Source organism: Rhinoraja longicauda, chromosome 14, assembly GCF_053455715.1.
Source record: "Rhinoraja longicauda isolate Sanriku21f chromosome 14, sRhiLon1.1, whole genome shotgun sequence".
In the NCBI taxonomy this organism is placed as follows: Eukaryota; Metazoa; Chordata; class Chondrichthyes; order Rajiformes; family Arhynchobatidae; genus Rhinoraja; species Rhinoraja longicauda.
Genome location: NC_135966.1, coordinates 7,796,353 through 7,814,869, shown reverse-complemented (window position 1 = coordinate 7,814,869; position 18,517 = coordinate 7,796,353). Strand labels below are relative to the sequence as shown.

Here is an 18,517-nt window from a genome sequence, read left to right as displayed (position 1 = left end):
ACAGATCTCCATTTTTCCATCTAGCTGATCACTCTGACAGTAAGTTAGCCAATTATCTTTGGGGATCTCTGAGACAGTCCGAACTCAAGAAATAAGTAGCCCATGACATCCTCATGGGAAGTAGTTGGGACAAGGAAAGAGCAGGCAGCTCTGGGTTAAGAGATCCAAAGTAGAATAGGACCCTCTGCTATGTATCCAGGGCCCTGGGGTCTATGATCTGGAACCAAGATCGTATTGTTCAAGGCAGTTTTCAACCCATTCTATCACACTTCCTCTAATACAAGCCTCCGAAGTGGCACCTTATCAAATGCCTTTTCAAAATCTAAATATACCAGAACCACAGGTTCCTCTATCAACATGCCCGTTGAAAGAGAGGAACCTGCAGATTTCTTTGATTATTCGAATCTTTAAACCTAAAATATTAATATCCCATTATGTATACTTCAAATAATCTATTTCTCATCATCAACTGAAAAACAGACTGGACGGTAAATTTGACATTCCTTGCAAAAAAATGATGAAAATAATCAATTTTCCACTACAAAAGGCAAGGAGATTGAGATATTCATTACCTCTGAATATATAAAACTACTGCTTATCAATCTACAATAAAATTAACAAGGATTATGTAAGTTTTAAAAAGTATGGCAAGACATCTGATTTCAAGATTTCAACTTAACAATTACTACTATGCGTACTCAACAATGAAAATAGATCTATTATAATAGTTAGATTTAATGTTTTAGTCATAAGCACATTTCAAAACAGCTACACTATTATTTTGTAGACAGATGAAGCTCAAGTCAAAATTCAGCCTATTTTGTACAGTACATGTAATGCAGATTAAATGGACTGGATTTGATGTCAACTTTAAATGAAACAATGTCGACCATCATCTCCAGGGACCTTAAATGGGAGGCCACCATCGACTCCACAGTCAAAAAGGCCCAACAGAGGATGTACTTCCTGGGAAAACACAATCTGCCACAGGCACTGATGGTCTCAACGGAGATGTGATTTTTTCCCGTATCGTATATCTCCATCCCCACTGTGGCCTAGCATCATGGAGTTGGCGGCCTTTCCTGGAGACCGACGGGCGCTCCAAGCCACGGGAATCTGTGGGACTTTAACATCGTGGAGCTTGCGATCCCTTTGCCGGGGAACGAAGCACCAACCGCGGGGCCTGTGGACTTTTAACATCGTGAAGTCTCTGGTAAGAAGAGGCCGACCCGGGAGCTCCATGCCGTGGAGAGAGTTTCAACTGCCCCGACGCGGGAGTTTCGATCACCCCGACAGGGGCTTTGATCGTTGGCTGCGGGGCTTTGATCGCCCTGACTGCGGATGGATTGACTGCTCCAACTGCGGGAGAACAATGAGGAAGAGGTTGAACTTTATTGCTTTCCATCACAGTGAGGAATGTGGAATGCACTGTGATGGATGTTTATGTTAACTTTTATGTGGTTGTGTGTCTTGTTGCTTTTCACTTAATATGGCTCTATGGTAAATGAAATTTCACTGTAACTTAATTGGTACATGTGACAATAAACTGACCTTGACCTTCAAACCTTGAAATTTCAACATCACCTTACAGGATATAAGCGGCAGGTTAAATGATAAAGTCGTTTTGATAGACTATCGAAAAACAAATCATTCATCAGCAGACTCTCCTTCATAACATCACAGTTATAATGAAAGAAAACTTAAATAACTAAGAAAACTTAGATTGGCCACTTTCTTGTACATTCTCTGGTGTTGAATCCGCTCTACTCTCTTTTAACAATAATTTGAAACAAATAATATTACATTTTAATAATTACATAAAGGAATTTGAAACCATTCTGTTGGGTTAGCAGAATTATTTTCAGATTAACCTCTATTGGGTAAAAGTAATTTGTTTCTTGTTCGCTGGAAGGCTGTAGGCAAAATGCCAATATTAGTTTATTTAACAAAGCATCAAAAGTAGTATGATACCATTAGATATCAGCAACCTGCATAGTATTGTAGATTACAAACAAGGTTCTAATTATCATTCTCCACTACTGATTTAATTTCTTCCTGTCCATTCTCAAGTTCTCCCATTATATAAACTTTCTAACCCATGTTTAAGGCTTATCTGTCACTCTCACCATCAATCGTCACTTTATCCCCATCCTTTCAACCACGGACAATTAATATTTCTTTACTTGCTTTACCACCGTTACTTTTCTTTCCCATCTCCACCAATTCTGTATTAGCCGATAGACATTATCCAATTCATTTGCAGTTATACCTTAGATGTCAAGACTTTCCATGACCCATTATTAACGTGTAATTATTAATTTGCCTCGCGTCAACCTTAAATGGCTTTACACTCTGCTATTCAGGTAAGGCCCCATCTTCTATCACTCAAGTTCAAGGGGAACAGGTGTTAAGGATGAGGATATAATCTTTAGATTGGTGGGGAAAGGAAAGAAGGGGTTTGTGATATGGCTAAAAGAGTTAGACCATTGTTCTTAATATCAGGGATAAAGCAGTCCATAAGCTTCTTGTGAATCATCAGCCTGAGAATGTTGGATGTGGTCTTGCCAAATCTGACAGTAAATAGTTCAACCAATCATGTGTGTGATTTCACTTTCCTAGCTATACAAAACCATTCATAAGGGTATATTTGGAACATGTAAAAGTTCGGTTAAAACTCAGTTAGGAAATTCTTAAATAGGATATCAATTTTCTCACCAGCTGGACACTTGGAAGGCTAATAGTTCCCACATTGAGACATTTGATGCGCTAATGCAAAATGTTATATTGAAATAAATAAATAGAGATATGCACAGACTCACATACCCGCTAAATATATTGCTAATGTAAGCGAAGCAAGAACTTTTAAATGTACATCTGTTATATAAGAGAATGACCCTATTAATAATTAAGAGTTATGGATCAATACTAAAAGCAGCCTCAGTCTTTAGCCCAACAAAGAGCTAAATAACTCTTCAAAATTACAGGAGAATTCAATACATGATAGCAATTATCAGGAGCTCTGATCAAACGAAGGGCATTACATACCGGAAATTCAGGCCTACAATGCAAGGTATGGGGACCTCTTTAGAGATATCAATATTTATTTCAGATTTCAACTCCCCTCCCACCAACCTCACTCTCCCACTGACTAGGAAACTACCTTCACTGTGCTGAACATTTATACCTCGACCCAAACCAATGACTTACACCTTTTGCCTCCACAGATACTGCTTGCCCCGCTGAGCTCTTCCAGCCGCCTGTTTTGTGTTTCTCTTTAGTCTGGATAAATAATCTCCGTTTAATTTATTTTTTAATCTAGTCTGGGTAATGGTTACTACATTAGTTTTAGTTTATCCCTTTCTCAGTGTGGTATGAAGATGTTATTTTCCTGCTTAACCTTCAGGGGAGGCATACAGCTGGGATGAGAGGAATCCAATCTCATTGCTACCAATCAAAGCAACAGGGAGTCAATGCAAGCCATCCATAATTAGTATCTTCAGGAGACCAGTGTTGAACCTCAGAATTAACAACATTGAATTGACTTGGCAATTCAATTTGTAACACCTAAAGATACAATAATCTTTTGGCTACATTATTGAAAACAAATTAGTTTGTTACAAACAGATGCTACATTTAATCTTAATTACATGTCATCATAAAGATTTCACATAAAATCAACCAGGTAGTAGAATTAACATCATTGACATCTTTCCTTTATTTAACCCGAAGAAAACTACTGAACATATTGAGTAGATTTTGCCCTGACTATTATAGTATTAAAGAAAGCAAAGTGAACCTGGAAGGTCTTGTTTCTTAGCTTCCAGGAATGTTGAACTCATATCAGACTCAATAAGGATCTTAACTTGTTTTATTTCTGGACATTTTTGTTGATTTTTAAAATACTGAATATGAATGACATGGCTTCAAGGTGGGATACTAGTTTTACAAGGGAACCATATTAATAATTAGTTTGAGCTCAAATAAAGGAAGGCTCAATTAAAAAGACACGACGTGCTAGCGTAACTCAGGTCAGGCAGCATCTCTGGAGAACATGAATAGGTGATGTATCGGGTTGCAATCTTTTAAAAGACTGATTGTGGGGGGGGGGGGGGGGGGAGGAGAAGAAAGTTGGAAGAGAATCAAAGACGGGCGCAAGTCACGAGAGTCCAGGATGAAATACAGTACGACTAGATAATTGATAATATTCAACGTTCAGCAAGAAACAGAGATAAATAGAAATCTTTTACAATCATCTTTCCAGTGATGCAAACTGAACATGAAATGCAAGCGCCCAATACCTGAATAAAAATCAGTAAGTAACCCGTAAACTTTTAAAAATAAAGACACAAATTATTTTTTTGTCATTATCGGGTATTTTTGGGACAGTATCGTCTCTCAATATTTGGTTACATAACAACAATTTATGTGGGGTTCACAATTGTGGCCAATACTCCAATTTGATTAATTGTTTGTGCAGTAAATGTCCTCCCATATGAAGAGTTGCATGGTGATTTAATCTTTCACACAACAGCATGCAAGAAAGCTAACTGTCTAACCTGTCAATATCTCATTTGGAATCAAATAAAAGGAACAATTTTCATCAGTTGTTTGGTGGACTCAAATTAAATAACCTCACTGCAAAATAAATAAGAATTTTCAATGGTCATTTCTCTAGAGATCAAGCTCCAACCAATATAATTCAGAACCCAGTCTAGCAAACATACAATTATATTCTGCTATTGAGCAAGTCACAATTTGTAATGTGCAATCGGTTCTGTCGAGCATCACTGTATCATTATTTTCCTGCAAGGCTAGCTACAGGTAACAATATCATAAAGGGCTTCATATACGAATGAAAATTGCTTTACCTTAGATTTTTCTTTAAAACTCAATAAGCTACAGTAGCTCATAAATGATTACACATCAGAAAGCTCTGTGCAAACGTGATATCATCAGGACATAATTCTAAAGGTTACAGTGGCATTTTAGATTATTTAAGCCAGCAACGCACTACTTCATCGAATATCAACATGACATTTTAAATCAAGCACATTTAAAGATTAGTCAGAGGAAACTCAGTAATCACACTGCCATGTCAAAGATCAATGATTTTTTAAATTTGTCAATGTCCTCGTTTGTCCAAGCTAATATAAAATTAATTTTGCATTAACATTAAATATTTGGTTATTTTTGTGTGTTATGCTTCTCACAATTTAAATTTAAAGGTTTCATGCTTTATTCAAAAATCAATTAGTTTTGTAGATCAAATACATGTACGTGGCACTCTTGGTTAGAAGATAACAAACCCCATGAAGCAATTAAACCAGTAATACTGCAACAGAGCAAAGAAAAAACTACCACAAGAAGCTGCATAATGGGAAAGTGTCAAATGGAAAGATGTTCTTTCATGCCTCAATAGTTTATAGGCTGAAGAAATGGAAATCTTGAACTCACTGCTTCATATAAAAATCCCAAACAAATGAGCTTCTGAAAACCAGTAGGAAATAAATTTCCTGAAGACAGTACGATAGTTAACATTAAAAAGTGTGACATATTCTGTGGTTGGGACTGTTTGGGGGAGATTGATTCTGGATGTAACCATGATAGATTTGAATGCATCAGAAGCGGATGACTGATATTAAGAAGTGTTCCAATAATCAGAACCAACCATTTACATACTGAGTAAACTAAAAATGAGGAAAATTTGGCTGCAAAACCCAGTTGCAGAACATCTGTTGTTTGGGTGCTACGAGTGCCACATTGATTCAGATAAGTGCAGCACAAGTTGCATATTGATAAGGATTAAAAACGAGTTAGTGAAGTGACTCGGCAGGTCAGGCAGCATCACTGGAGAACAGATTGGTGATGTTATGACTCAAGACTCTTTAAAAGGATAGGTGACTAAAACATCACCTATTCATGTTCTCCAGGGATGCTGCCTAACCCACTGAGTTACTCCAGCACTTTGAGACTTTTTTTTTTGTAAACCAGCATCTGCTGTTCTTTGTGTTTATATTGATACGGTTATTAGCAATAACCGCAGGTAGAGAGAGTAAACGGTTTGGAATGTGCAATGATAGCAGTGAGCAATTAGAGCTCAACAATTCACAGCTAACCTTACACTGCTGAACATTTATTTATTAGCAGACAAATATTCCCTGGCCGTCATCAATTAAGGAAGTTAGGCACTGATTGATTTCTACCAGTAAATGTTTTATCATATCATCATATCATATATATACAGCCGGAAACAGGCCTTTTCGGCCCTCCAAGTCCGTGCCGCCCAGTGATCCCCGTACATTAACACTATCCTACACCCACTAGGGACAATTTTTTAATTTTTTTTAAACATTTACCCAGCCAATTAACCTACATACCCTGTACGTTTTGTTAACTCATGTTTAGTACTTCCAGGCTACATCAATGCTGCTACAATTTGCAAGAAAACAAGGACTGAAACTCATCTTTTACACTTTATCTGATATTTAGATCTCCATCCACAGTAAAATGTTACCCCTTTTTTAATTTAAATAAACTACATACATTCATCCTATTAGTTTTACCTTGAAAGCTCTCAAATGAATTGTTGAATCCCTGATATCCCAACACCAGTAATGCTGCTAAAGGCCATCTTTAACCACGTGAATCTTGACTCCAGTTTGCAATTCATGTACATATGGTGCATACAAGGAGAACTGTGCTGCCAAATGAATCTGGCAGAACTGGTAATCGGCAGGCTCAAGCAACAGTTTCACTGCCAAGACCGCACTGAAAGAGGCTGGTCGCAGGACCCAAAATGTGAGGCAGTCAGCTGCATATTGCATAACTTCCCCATAAGATGCCATGCCACTATCTACAGGATGATGCTCCAGAGCAAAAGGAGGAGGCTAAGAAGAAAGAGTTGCTTATTCATGTCCTTCAGAGATGCTGCCTGACCCATTAAGTTACTCCAGTTCCTTGCGTCTTTTTTTTTTTAATGTAAGCCTGCATCTGCAGTCCCTTGTGCTTAAATGTTTTGGCTGGGTTGACAGTGCCCAACTCATTTGACTGCTCAACCAATAAACACAATTACAATTGTTTATTTATCAAAAGTCCACCTTCATTCTGTTGCCTTCCAGCATATCATTTGCTTGGCCAGAGTGCTAAAGTACAATCCAATCACAAAATAAGCACTCCAAACACAACTTGGAAATCAAAACGTGCCAACAGTTAACCAATCAATCTTGCCTGTCCAATTAATGACCTTCTTATGCATACTCTTGCCTATCTTAAAACTCCTACAGTCCACCCAGTATCTGCCGTATGGCTCATGTAAGTTGTGTAAGAAGGAATTGCAGATGCTGGTTTAAACTGAAGATAGACACAAAAAGCTGGAGTAACTCAGCGGGACATGCAGCATCTCTGGAGAGAAGGAATGGGTGACGTTTCGGGTCAAGACCCTTCTTCAGACCATGTACAGATGTTGGCACCTTGGACAGAAATACATTTGTACCTTATCAAAAGTTTGTACAACAAACTAGACAATCCGCCCATCACGGCTGGATAGATAACAGAATGTGCAGGACAAAACTACAAGTATCACATTGCAGAATTAGACATATCAGAATATGGTCGAGTTTATTGTAAGATCATAAGACATAGTAGCAGAGTCTGCTTCACCATTCATTCCCATTGAGTCTGCTTCACCATTCATTCATGGCTGATCTATGTTTCCCTCTCAAACACATTCTGCTGCCTTCTCCCTGTAACATTTGATGCCGCTACGAATCAAGAGCCTATCAATTTCAACTTTAAAAATACCCAATGATTTGGCCTCTACAGGTGTCTGGGGGAATGAATTCCACAGAGTCATCACCCTTGGGCTAAAGATATTCCTCCTCATCTCCATTTTAAAGGTATGTCCTTTTATTCTGTGGCTGTGCCCTCTGGTCCTAGACTCTCAGGTTACTGGGAAACATCCTCTCCACATCCACTCTACCGAGGCCTTTATCAATATTTATTAAGAAGCCCAATGGAGTTTCTTAATGAGTGAGGGGGTAGCAACGATTCCTGTGGTCAGTTATAGTTGGAGAGATCCAGCTTCCATTTATCGATTCTGACCACCTCTGCAGAGATCATGAATTTCGAGCAACATTGCCTCGAAGTTCATGTTTCCTCCCATCATATGCCTGGAAGGTTACCTGCATATACTTGTCCTTTCTTCTTGGGGAAGGAGTTCACCTTTAGTGACATGTACTAAACACAATAGGACAGTGTACATGCTTTTATTCTTCTTCAGAAAATTCAGTTTCACTGTTAGCTGAGTGGTGCACCTAATACCTTCTGTCTCACAGCTCTTGTGGCCTGGCATAAATCTGGACCACTAATGCTGCCTGGAATTTGCATGTTCTCCCTGTGCGCACATGGGATTTTTCTGGGTGCTCCTGTTTCCTCCCACTTCCTAAAGACGTGCGTTGGGAGCCTAATGAACCATTGTAGATTGCCCCAAGTGCTTGGCAAGAGGTAGAATCTTGGGGAGGTGGGAGGGGAAGAGAAGTAATCGGAACATGAGGAAAATTGAATTTGTATCAGATTATTCTAATTCTACACGGGTGTTTGGTGGTCAGTGTGGTCTTTGCGGGCTGAAGGTCTGTTTCCGTGCTGTGCAACGATATAATTTTAAGGAAATAGATTCCAGGAGTGATTGCCCAGTAAAATTTAAGGCATGTTTAACAAACTCAGTGGATGGTGAATTTCGATGTCTTCCTTTCCATCAAGATCGGCAAATCATCATTGAAAAGCATGATGACTGTTCTTTCTCATTTGATAACAATATTGTCCGGCACGTCTCCAACACCTCATTAATGATAACCACCACTAGCAACAGCCACATTGCATTTTTACAAGAGGTGAAGACCGTCTTTAAACAGTGCTTACTTGCAAAACTAAGCTCCCCATTGAGGGGTTAAAGGAAGCATCATTGTGATTAACAGCAGCTGAATGATGAAATTATGATGAACAAGCAACACCAATTTGTTACATTGTCTATTCCAAGTAAAACTGATATAGAATAATTAAGCATCAGAACTTTTGCATGTTAGCTGCTTCAACTCCCTTTATTGCTGTATTTGGTTTTGACTTCTGTCAAGCAACAATAGCATACATTATACAAGATTTCCCAAACAACACTCAGTGGTTCTTTTTAATTGGTATTTGGCTACAGTAACGAATATCTACAACAAAGTACAGGAAACCAAATGTGCACGATACCTCCAAAATTTATTCTGTGCAATAACAATCCTGTGAGTTGTTTTGGCCAAATCTTAATTTCCTCTTATTCAACATGAGGAAAACCAAAACCATTGCCCTCCGTTCTCATATTACAGTTTCAATTTCCAACTGTGACCACTGATTGTGATCTGGAAGATTGTGATTTGGAAGCCAAGTTCTTGACCTTACCTTTTCCCATCACAAAGACTCCATGCTACATTCCATCACTAATTTCTTTAAATATGTCATACCATGTCCATGCTCAGCAAATGTTCTATGGGTTCTAATCCTCATCCCTCTTGAAAAGCTAATTTGACACAAATTCTGTCCCATATTACATCCCAATTAACCCCTCACCCAATCCTCACTATCATAACATGGTCCCCAATCTTAAAAACAATTAAATCCTGGCCTCCTCCTTTGATTCCCTCAAACCTGTTCCACCCCATCTTCATGCCCTTTTCCATTCAAGTATTTATCCCTTGTATATTATTTTTGCATCTCTGGATTCTTGAACCTCACCATATTTCTTAAACACCAATCCTCCCCCTGCCCCTCAACTGGGACTTCAGACCTGCTTTTTAACAGCATTGCCCGAAACGCTTTCATCTCACTACACCCTTTCGTCTTTTCCTTTAACAACTTTATCTCCTCGACTGAGGACTTTGGTCAATCCTTTTAGAATATCGTTTTCAGTCTTATTTAACAAGTGCACAAACCTGTGAAGTAATTTGGGAATTAAATGCCAGAAGTATTTTGCAAGTCATGTGCTGGTGTGAATAATTACTAAAAAATAATTATACTGTTTCTCCTCATTGCAACTTTACCTGGTAGATATCTGATAGGCTGCTGCTCCCAGAGTCACTGGCAATACTGCACCCAGACTGGCTGGAAGGGACAAGTGTCACTTGTGGATGTGGATTATCTGTGAGGTGCATCTTGGAAAGATCTGCAGGAAGCTGTAAAAATTATGAGGAGGAAGGGAGAAAAGAAATCATTAATTTGACAAAATAAACCAAAAACATAAATTAAAGAACATTAGAAATGCTTGCTGACCTTTAGAATAGTGTACTAAATGAACTCAGGTTTTGCAGGAGGGTGCATGATGTTATTTAAAGCTAATTAGCCAATAAATCAGTGTCGGTGTGCCCTTATCCAGCATGCATGGAATGGATACTACTGGTGTTGATACTTAGGTACAATAGTCCATTAATATAGTTAAAATAAGAGTTTGCATTACAAAACAAAGTAGTTTGTGGAAATATTACAACTTAAATATTTAAACATCATGGACCCAGTACCAATATATTTATATTGTGACCTAAATGAAGCAGCATATTTTTGCAAGATTATAGGTAAATCAGTCTTGCAAAGAAGGTCTTTCCATAAGGGATTGTTCAGATTGTAGAAACAATATTTACACTTGTAAATATCTAGATAGTTATTTTATGGCTTGTTTGCTGGTTATTGCTATGCTGGTTATTTTAGCTTTTAGAATATCTTGGGTAAAGATGGTGGGGTGTAATGGTAGCGGATGGAGGGAGAGAGCTAGATATGGCAACGAAGGTGACCACACTTTTTGCACCATTAAACAGTTGTCATACCCACTTACTGACACTGGAAATGTTTCAAGCAAGACAATTTCTAAGCAGAAATGGAGATAGAAATATGCAAAAATGAACAGAAAGTGGATGGTGGATGTTGCAGATCAGCAAGCTGTGAAACTAAATGGGAATCAAAATATGAAAGGAGCATAAGCAAAATACTTTTTTTATATGCACTATATCAGTAGGAAAGTGAACATTGGGTTTCCACCACATGATTTGTATAATTGCATTGATTCAATATTTCCAGTTTAAGTGCATAATAAACTTAAAATGTTAACTCTTCTCTTATGAATAGCAAGCATTTTAACAATTTACAGCCACAATCACAGAAACGTTTTATTGAATGCATATGCTGAGTTGGGAATATGTTTACACAAATATTCCATAGTCCAGAGTAGCTAGAATCATGAATCATTATAATTTCTTTTGATTCAAATGATCCAATATAGCTAATTTTATATTTCTGTAACAAATTTGGCACAAGCACTCCAGATCATAATTTCCTCCTGCCCTATAGACATCTTAGGCTACTGTCTCAGTCAGGCTACACCAAAGGATGGGTTTGATATGTGGCTTCCATTAAACCGCCGGTAAAGCTTGTAAAATCTTATACAGTTTCAATCTTTATATACCTAAAATAAGCCAAGTGTTCAACAAACTTAATTAGACTTCCATGATAAATGAAAGACTACACCAGGATATTTGTAGATATACTGAATCAGTACATACGACGCAGGTGGACAGTTAAACAGCTGGTAATTTTTTCAAAATGTAATTAATCGAATACTACAAACAATCTGCATATATAAAATGCTGCAATGCCTCAGAAAACTTAGACTTATTCCAGCTATTCCACGTATTTTGTACCTTTATAAAATTTGGTAAAGATCATAACTCATATGCATATGTACTAAATAAAAACTACGTACAGTGGAAAATAAGCAGAGAAACCAAGAGCAGAAAGAGGATACACAAAGTGGATAAAGTGCATTTACCTACTAAGGGGTGAAGAAAAATAGGTGCAGTAGTAATCATTCAGTCCTTCAAGCCAGCACCACCATTCAATATGATCACGGCTGATCATCCTAAATCAGTACCCCATTTCTGTTTTCTCTCCATATCTCTTGATCCCGTTAGCCCTAAGAGCTATATCTAACTCTCTCTTGAAAACATTCAGTGAATTGGCCTCCACTGCCTTCTGTGGCAGAGAATTCTGTGGAAGAGATACAGGTCAAGAGCCCAGGGAAAATACTTGACGACAGCTTTGAAACAGGAATACCAGTCTCATCTTTACTAAACTGGTGGGAGTACTCTCTCAGTTTAAACAAGATAAAATTTCCAAAAAAAAGATGGACTAAATTATAAAAGATGGAGAAAAAGGGGGCAAGTTTGATAAAAGCAATAATCTTTGTGTGGCTGAAGTACAGGTCGACTTACTTCAGAGCAATTTTCTTCCTGCAAACCCTGGTCTCAATACAACACTGTCATTCTGCACTCCTGTGTTAAGCATTGAACATAAGCTATTTAGTTTTATAATTGTACACTCCTCCCTTCTAACTTAAGTGCAGAGAATTCTGTTAAAAGCGACCTTGTGTATCTTTGTGATTTTGTTCAGCTGAACCATATAGACCTAGATATACTGCACATGATAGTTGAACCATGTTTAGTTAATTGTTTCCTACAAGGGCAGAGTAAAGAAGTTAAGCCTCATGGACCTTGAGAGGTTATCCTTGATTTTCTTACAATACAACTACCCAATGAATTTAGACACAAAGTGCTGGAGTATCTCAGCAGGTCAGACAGCATCTCTGGAGAAAAGGAATAGGTGACATTTTGGTCGTCTGAAGAAGGGTCTTGACCCAAAGCGTCACCTATTCCTTTTCTCCAGAGATGCTGCCTGACCCGCTGAGTTAATTCAGCACTTTTTGTCTATCTTCAGTATAAACTAGCATTTGCAGTTCCTTCCTACCCAATGACATTTTCAGGAAAGGGTATAATTGGGCTCAAGTGATGTATCCTACAAGAGAATGACCAACCAATATACACCAGGTTTTGTATTGAATGGCAGCGTTTTGGTAGGCACAAGAAAATAATAAAAGCGTATTTTAGCAAAGAATAAAGATAATCAAACAAGGAAAAAATGAAGTAAAAATTGAAGGAGAATATGTCTTAAAGCAAAAAATGTAAGTTAAAGAAAGCTGTGCAATGTTTTTCTTCTGTGCCACCAAATCTGAAACACTGAATGTAGAACACTTTGGCAACACCAATACTATGTTTTCTGTGCAATACTTAGGAGGTGCTGATAAAGCCTGTCGAGTAGCCAGCTTTCCTACCTTGGAAAGGAGCTAAAAATAAATTGCATACATAGTCTCTCCTGTCAGTTTCACTGTACAAAATAGCAATGCTGGCTGTCATATCCAAAACATCTTAGAGTGCCACGATAGTTTCACTTCCCTTTGTCAGCTACTCACTATGGAAATTAGAAACAGCTTTTGCAAGACTACTTGACATTTGATGCACTGCAAAGGCCATTTTGAAACAAAAATATTGGTATAAGGCAAAACAGATCTTCAGTCCAACTGACATGGAATTTAAATATAAAAACTGGTAATAAAATACTTCAAAATAGACAGGCACAGTGTTTCACAAAATTGTTTTATAACATGTTTGATAACAATCTCACATTTTTGAAACATTTAAATATCTAGCATTTCAGTCCTTCAGCTAATCACAGTTTGACAGCAATGGTGCCCACAATGCTAAATCTGTTTAAACAAATCATCAGAAGTCTCTTGTATATATGATCTGCTCAACACTACAAAGGCATTTTGAATATCAGAAAATCTATAATCTACAAAGCTCTGCAACAATACATGTGATGCATTACATTCTCCTCTGCAGTGTGCCTTTCACTGCACATTTCAATGTAAATCAGAAGAATATGCACAATAAGAATTCTGCAGGATTTCAAATCCATGGCAGCTCATCAATTTTGTCATTAAATCTGTCCTGCTCTCCCACAATTTTTCTGCAACTTAAAACTTAACTCTAACATTTACCAATTCTGATAGTTCATTCATCTGAAACAGTTTCTCTGATCATATTCTGATCATTATCAGTTTCTCTGATCATATTCTGATCATATTCGTGGCCCAATTGGTTGAGTATTTCCAGCACTTTGTTTTATTTCAATGTTCTTGCCTTCTGTGCTAGAACATACTTTCTAACAAGATCCTGTCGCTCCATCATCCATTTGAATCAAAACCATAATGGCTTCCCATGCTAATTGAAGATCATGCCCCAGCAATTCATTGTCTCTTAAACACACCCATGAAACAGCACTCTATGAGTTGAAGAACAAGTTGTTCAGTGAGAATAAGCTTCACATCCAGAGGCTGAAAATTTCCAGGTGCAGATGCATCGCTGAACATCTGTCCAATAAGATGATCTTTGTTTGTTTAGAAAATAAATGTAGACATTTTAATTTTCAGATTCTATGCTGAACTCCTCCAAAACAAAGGAACTTGTTTAGAAAAACCAGTGTAGACTACGACCCACTCTACATCAATGGGGTCTGTGTGGAAAGGGTACCAGCTTTCAGGTTCCTGGGTACGCACATCGCAGAGGATCTTACCTGGTCTACCAACACCATCACCACAGTAAAGAAGGCACAGCAGAGACTCCACTTCCTGAGGATCCTCAGGAAAACCAACCTGCAGGAGAAGCTCATGTTGTCCTTCTATCGCTGCTCCATCGAGAGTGTGCTGGCATACTGTATAACCACATGGTATGCCAGCTGCTCAGAAAAGGACAGGAAGGCCCTTCAGAGGGTCATCACGACGGCCCAGAAGATCATCGGCTGCTCACTGCCCTCCCTGGAGCACCTGTTCAGCCTACGCTGCCTCAGTAGAGCAGGCAAAATAATAAAAGATCCATCCCACCCCGGCCACCGTCTGTTTGTTCATCTGCCCTCTGGTCGACGTTTCAGGTCGATCAAATCCCGAACAAACAGACTTAAGAACAGTTTTTACCCCAGGGCCATACGAGAACTGAACACTACCTTTGCACTAGGCAACACCGTTAAAAAATCTTGTACTTAATATAATTGTATTTAATTGTATTTATGTATTTATTTGTTTTTGCATTTATTGCATATATGTTTGTACGCACCGTCAGGATTGGCTATTTTTTAATTTCGTTGTACTCGTTGCAATGACAATAAATGAATATTATTATTATTATTTTCAGACAATTTCAGATATGAGCATAGATATGAGATATGAGCATAACTCTTAATGTTGTCTCAAGAGAGCATTCTACCCCCCCCCCCCCCCCCTTTTAGTCTTCACTGCTAAATTGGCCATGTTCTTTGTCCTTTTCCTCCTGTTCCTGATCATTCTGGAGGCCTACCAGAAGAATTATGATGCTCCCAGAATATGCAGCAAATAAAAACAAAGCATTCGCACTGAAAGCAGATGGGGTGACTGCCTTTGTGAATGCCTGCGTTCAGTCTGCAGGGACAACCCAGAGCCTCTTGGTGCCTGCAACTGTAATTCCTCTCATTTATCATTGCAGATATTTTAGATTTTTGAGCTCTTTGTCGTTCCCTTATCATTTCTGACGAATGGTCCTTTACCCAAAATGCAGACTCAGTTTCCCTTCCCACAGATGTGGCCTGATTGGCAGAGCGTTTCCAACATTTTCTGTTTTTGTTACAGATTCGCCCAAACTTGTTCCATGATATCCAGCTAGGGTTTTAATACTCTGCAAATACTTGACGACAGCTTTGAAATAACACGGGTTCAGGGATTCACACTGCTGTGTGGGTCCCTGCTGAAGGAAAAGCACCAAATTTATATTAACCATCTGGGGTCCCTTGCGCTTCTTGAAAGATACATCTGGAGCATGCAAATAAGAGGTAAAATTGTGCTTCGCAATTTTGTATGCTATGAAATCTCAATCTCATTACATGATGAAACTGAGCTAAAAAACAACATTTAGAACATTTTTCATTTGAACCTATGCCAATGGTTTTTACCCTCTCTGATTCCACCCATATGTCAACAAGCACATCTTCTCCTCTGGCAGTTATCTCCAGTACCTAACTCTTTTACAGCGTTATCTTTCATCCAGTACACTTCTGTTCATTCTTAATACATTTTAGCTGTTTCGTTGATCTCTTTGTAGTATCTACCTTACAACATTTTCTCATTACTGTCATCTGCTTAATTGAATTAATCTACTTAACTTGATCAATTTCTTGCAGAGCACGTTTGGACATATTTCTACAAGAGTACATTTGCTTCTCACAGCACCTTTCGTGTTATTTTCAGGACACCCCAAAACAGTACATATCCAATGAAATGTAGGTGAAGTTTGTATTGCCTCCTTCCAACGACGTCTCCCCATCACTGCCAAATCCCCACAACTGATCCCATGAAGGAGATGGCTGGAAGCCCGCAACAGCCTGGGATTTGCCTGGAACAGGCACCACTCATAAGAACTAGAGCACGGGCCTTGAAAATGGCCCCAAAACATGGCACCTCTTGCATGCGGGCTCAGTTGACTATTTCTGTACATTTGCTAATTGGGGATTGGGGGTATGGCAATACTCTACTGGCCCGTTTGTAAGACAAAGAATTGCACTGTGTTAGCACTTTGCGCATGAGACCATATTAAAACCACCATTGAACCACTGATATTTGGGAGAGCTTTGCAATGAAGAATCAGGCTGGTTTCCTGTGCAAGTTCTCACTTGTGATGGAGGGAAAGGGATTGTTGGTATGGGGAGTGTGGGCTGGGAGGGGGGGAGACAAGGGACTGCGCATGCCAAGTATAAACTTTGTTTGGAGGTCAGCAGCAAGTGTCAGTGGCTGGCAACTGACTGACTCTTATTCCACTGCTGACTGTCTCTGAACATATGGTTGGCCACACCCAAAAGGAAAGTCAGGGTGCATGGCTCTGCATACTCTTTTGTTCATAGAGGTGCATTTAGCACGCCAACATTCCTTGCTCACAGGAAAGAGCATATAATGCAAAGCTGACATTTAACACAACGGTTTCTCCCCTTTTTTCTTATCTGGTCAAGCCTAATTTATTGTTGTTAATTGGGTGGAACCAACAGGAAAATCCTGGCTTGGGTGTGAGAAAAGCAACACTGACATGTGGCAAAAACTGCAGGAAAGAAATACAGGCTGATATTATGCCAATGCTGAACATTACAAATGAGAACAGTTCAATCTCTTGAAAACGTTCTCTCCACTAATAACAAAAACTCAAATTGAAACCATTTAACCCAAGCTACTCTCATCTGTTTCTCAACCACTGTGTTTGCAATACTATTGCAACAGCATAGTACTCTATCATGAGACATTTTACAATGCTGAACCATAATGTTGAAAAAACAATACAAGTTTTAAAATACTGCATTTTACAATCTCAGCGTCTCAGTAGTGAATCCAAGTTGGTAAAATGTATTCAGAATTGACAATGTTTTAACTGATAGCATTCCCTAAACATATGTTACTTTATTAATTCTGATTCTGCCATGCCTTCAACTTAAAATGAGTCTTCAATTATCCAGCAACTATACCATTGTATTGATGGGCAAACTCAAGAGATTTATTTTTATACCTTAGCATTAAAGGTCAAACTCAAGAGATTTATTCCAAAAAGCTAATCAGCAGCTGTAAGGAGCACACATCTGTTGACCTGAAATAGTGCCTGATTATAGTGCCTGATTGAGTCAAAAGACCTAAACAAAAATCACTTGACACAATGACTTTTCTATCTTTACTCCAAGCTATTTCTTCAAGTGAGATTACAACATTAGTGTCAAGTTGATCCATTAGGGAGAAATGAGGATGTGCAATTTGCTGGGAGATGAATTGAGGAAACCAACTGCTCTGCCCAAGATCACAATAAATTGCAGAGTCCATCACACAAACCAGCCTCCGCACCCCATCGACTCCATCTATAATTATGTTACCTCTGGAAAGCAACCAACATTATCAAAGACCATTCACATCTCCGTCATTCTCATTTCACTCTCTTTCGAGAAGATACAAAAGCCTGAAGGCACATACCACCAGATTCAAGAACAGCTTGTTCCCTGCTGTACATCCGACTCTCAAATCAACAACTCATATGTCAAGGATAAATACCTGATCTTCCAATTTACCTCATTGTGGCCCTTGCAATATTTTTTGATCTGCACTCTCTCTGCATGTGTAACACTATATTTTGCACTCTGTTTATTTTCTGTTTTCCACTCTCTGATGTACTCATGTATTGTATGGCTTGCCTGAATAGCATGCAAAGCAAAGTTTTTCCAATGTGTCCTGGAACACATGACAATAATGAAACCAATACTAATACTGTAAAACATATTTTAATTGGAATAAGTAATAGGGCAGGGAGATGCCAATTATTTGATGAAATATTACAATTCTTCACTTCTAATTCTGCTTGCAGTCTGCAAAAATCAAAAATGGAGACATTGTGTAGGACTTTACACTTAAAAGCAATACAAACAGATAGATTGCTGCATCACAAATGTGTCAAGATAAGAGTTTGCATACTATTTTCACTATTTTGTTTTTCCTTTTGAACCACGCACATGTTCAGCAGAGACAACTCAGAAAACAATATCGCTGCTTTGA

The 18,517-nt window shown here is 38.5% G+C and overlaps 1 protein-coding gene across 11 annotated transcripts in view; it reads right to left on the bottom strand.

Annotated features, from left to right (window-relative positions):
• LOC144600025 (rap guanine nucleotide exchange factor 6-like) overlaps positions 1 to 18,517 on the bottom strand; it is a 246,711-nt gene that overhangs the window by 74,430 nt on the left and 153,764 nt on the right. For all 11 annotated transcript variants that reach the window (XM_078411361.1, XM_078411360.1, XM_078411350.1 and 8 more), the window contains one exon: positions 10,077 to 10,208. In XM_078411361.1, the coding sequence (XP_078267487.1) occupies positions 10,077 to 10,208 (132 nt within the window). The remainder of the gene's footprint in view (positions 1 to 10,076; positions 10,209 to 18,517) is intronic.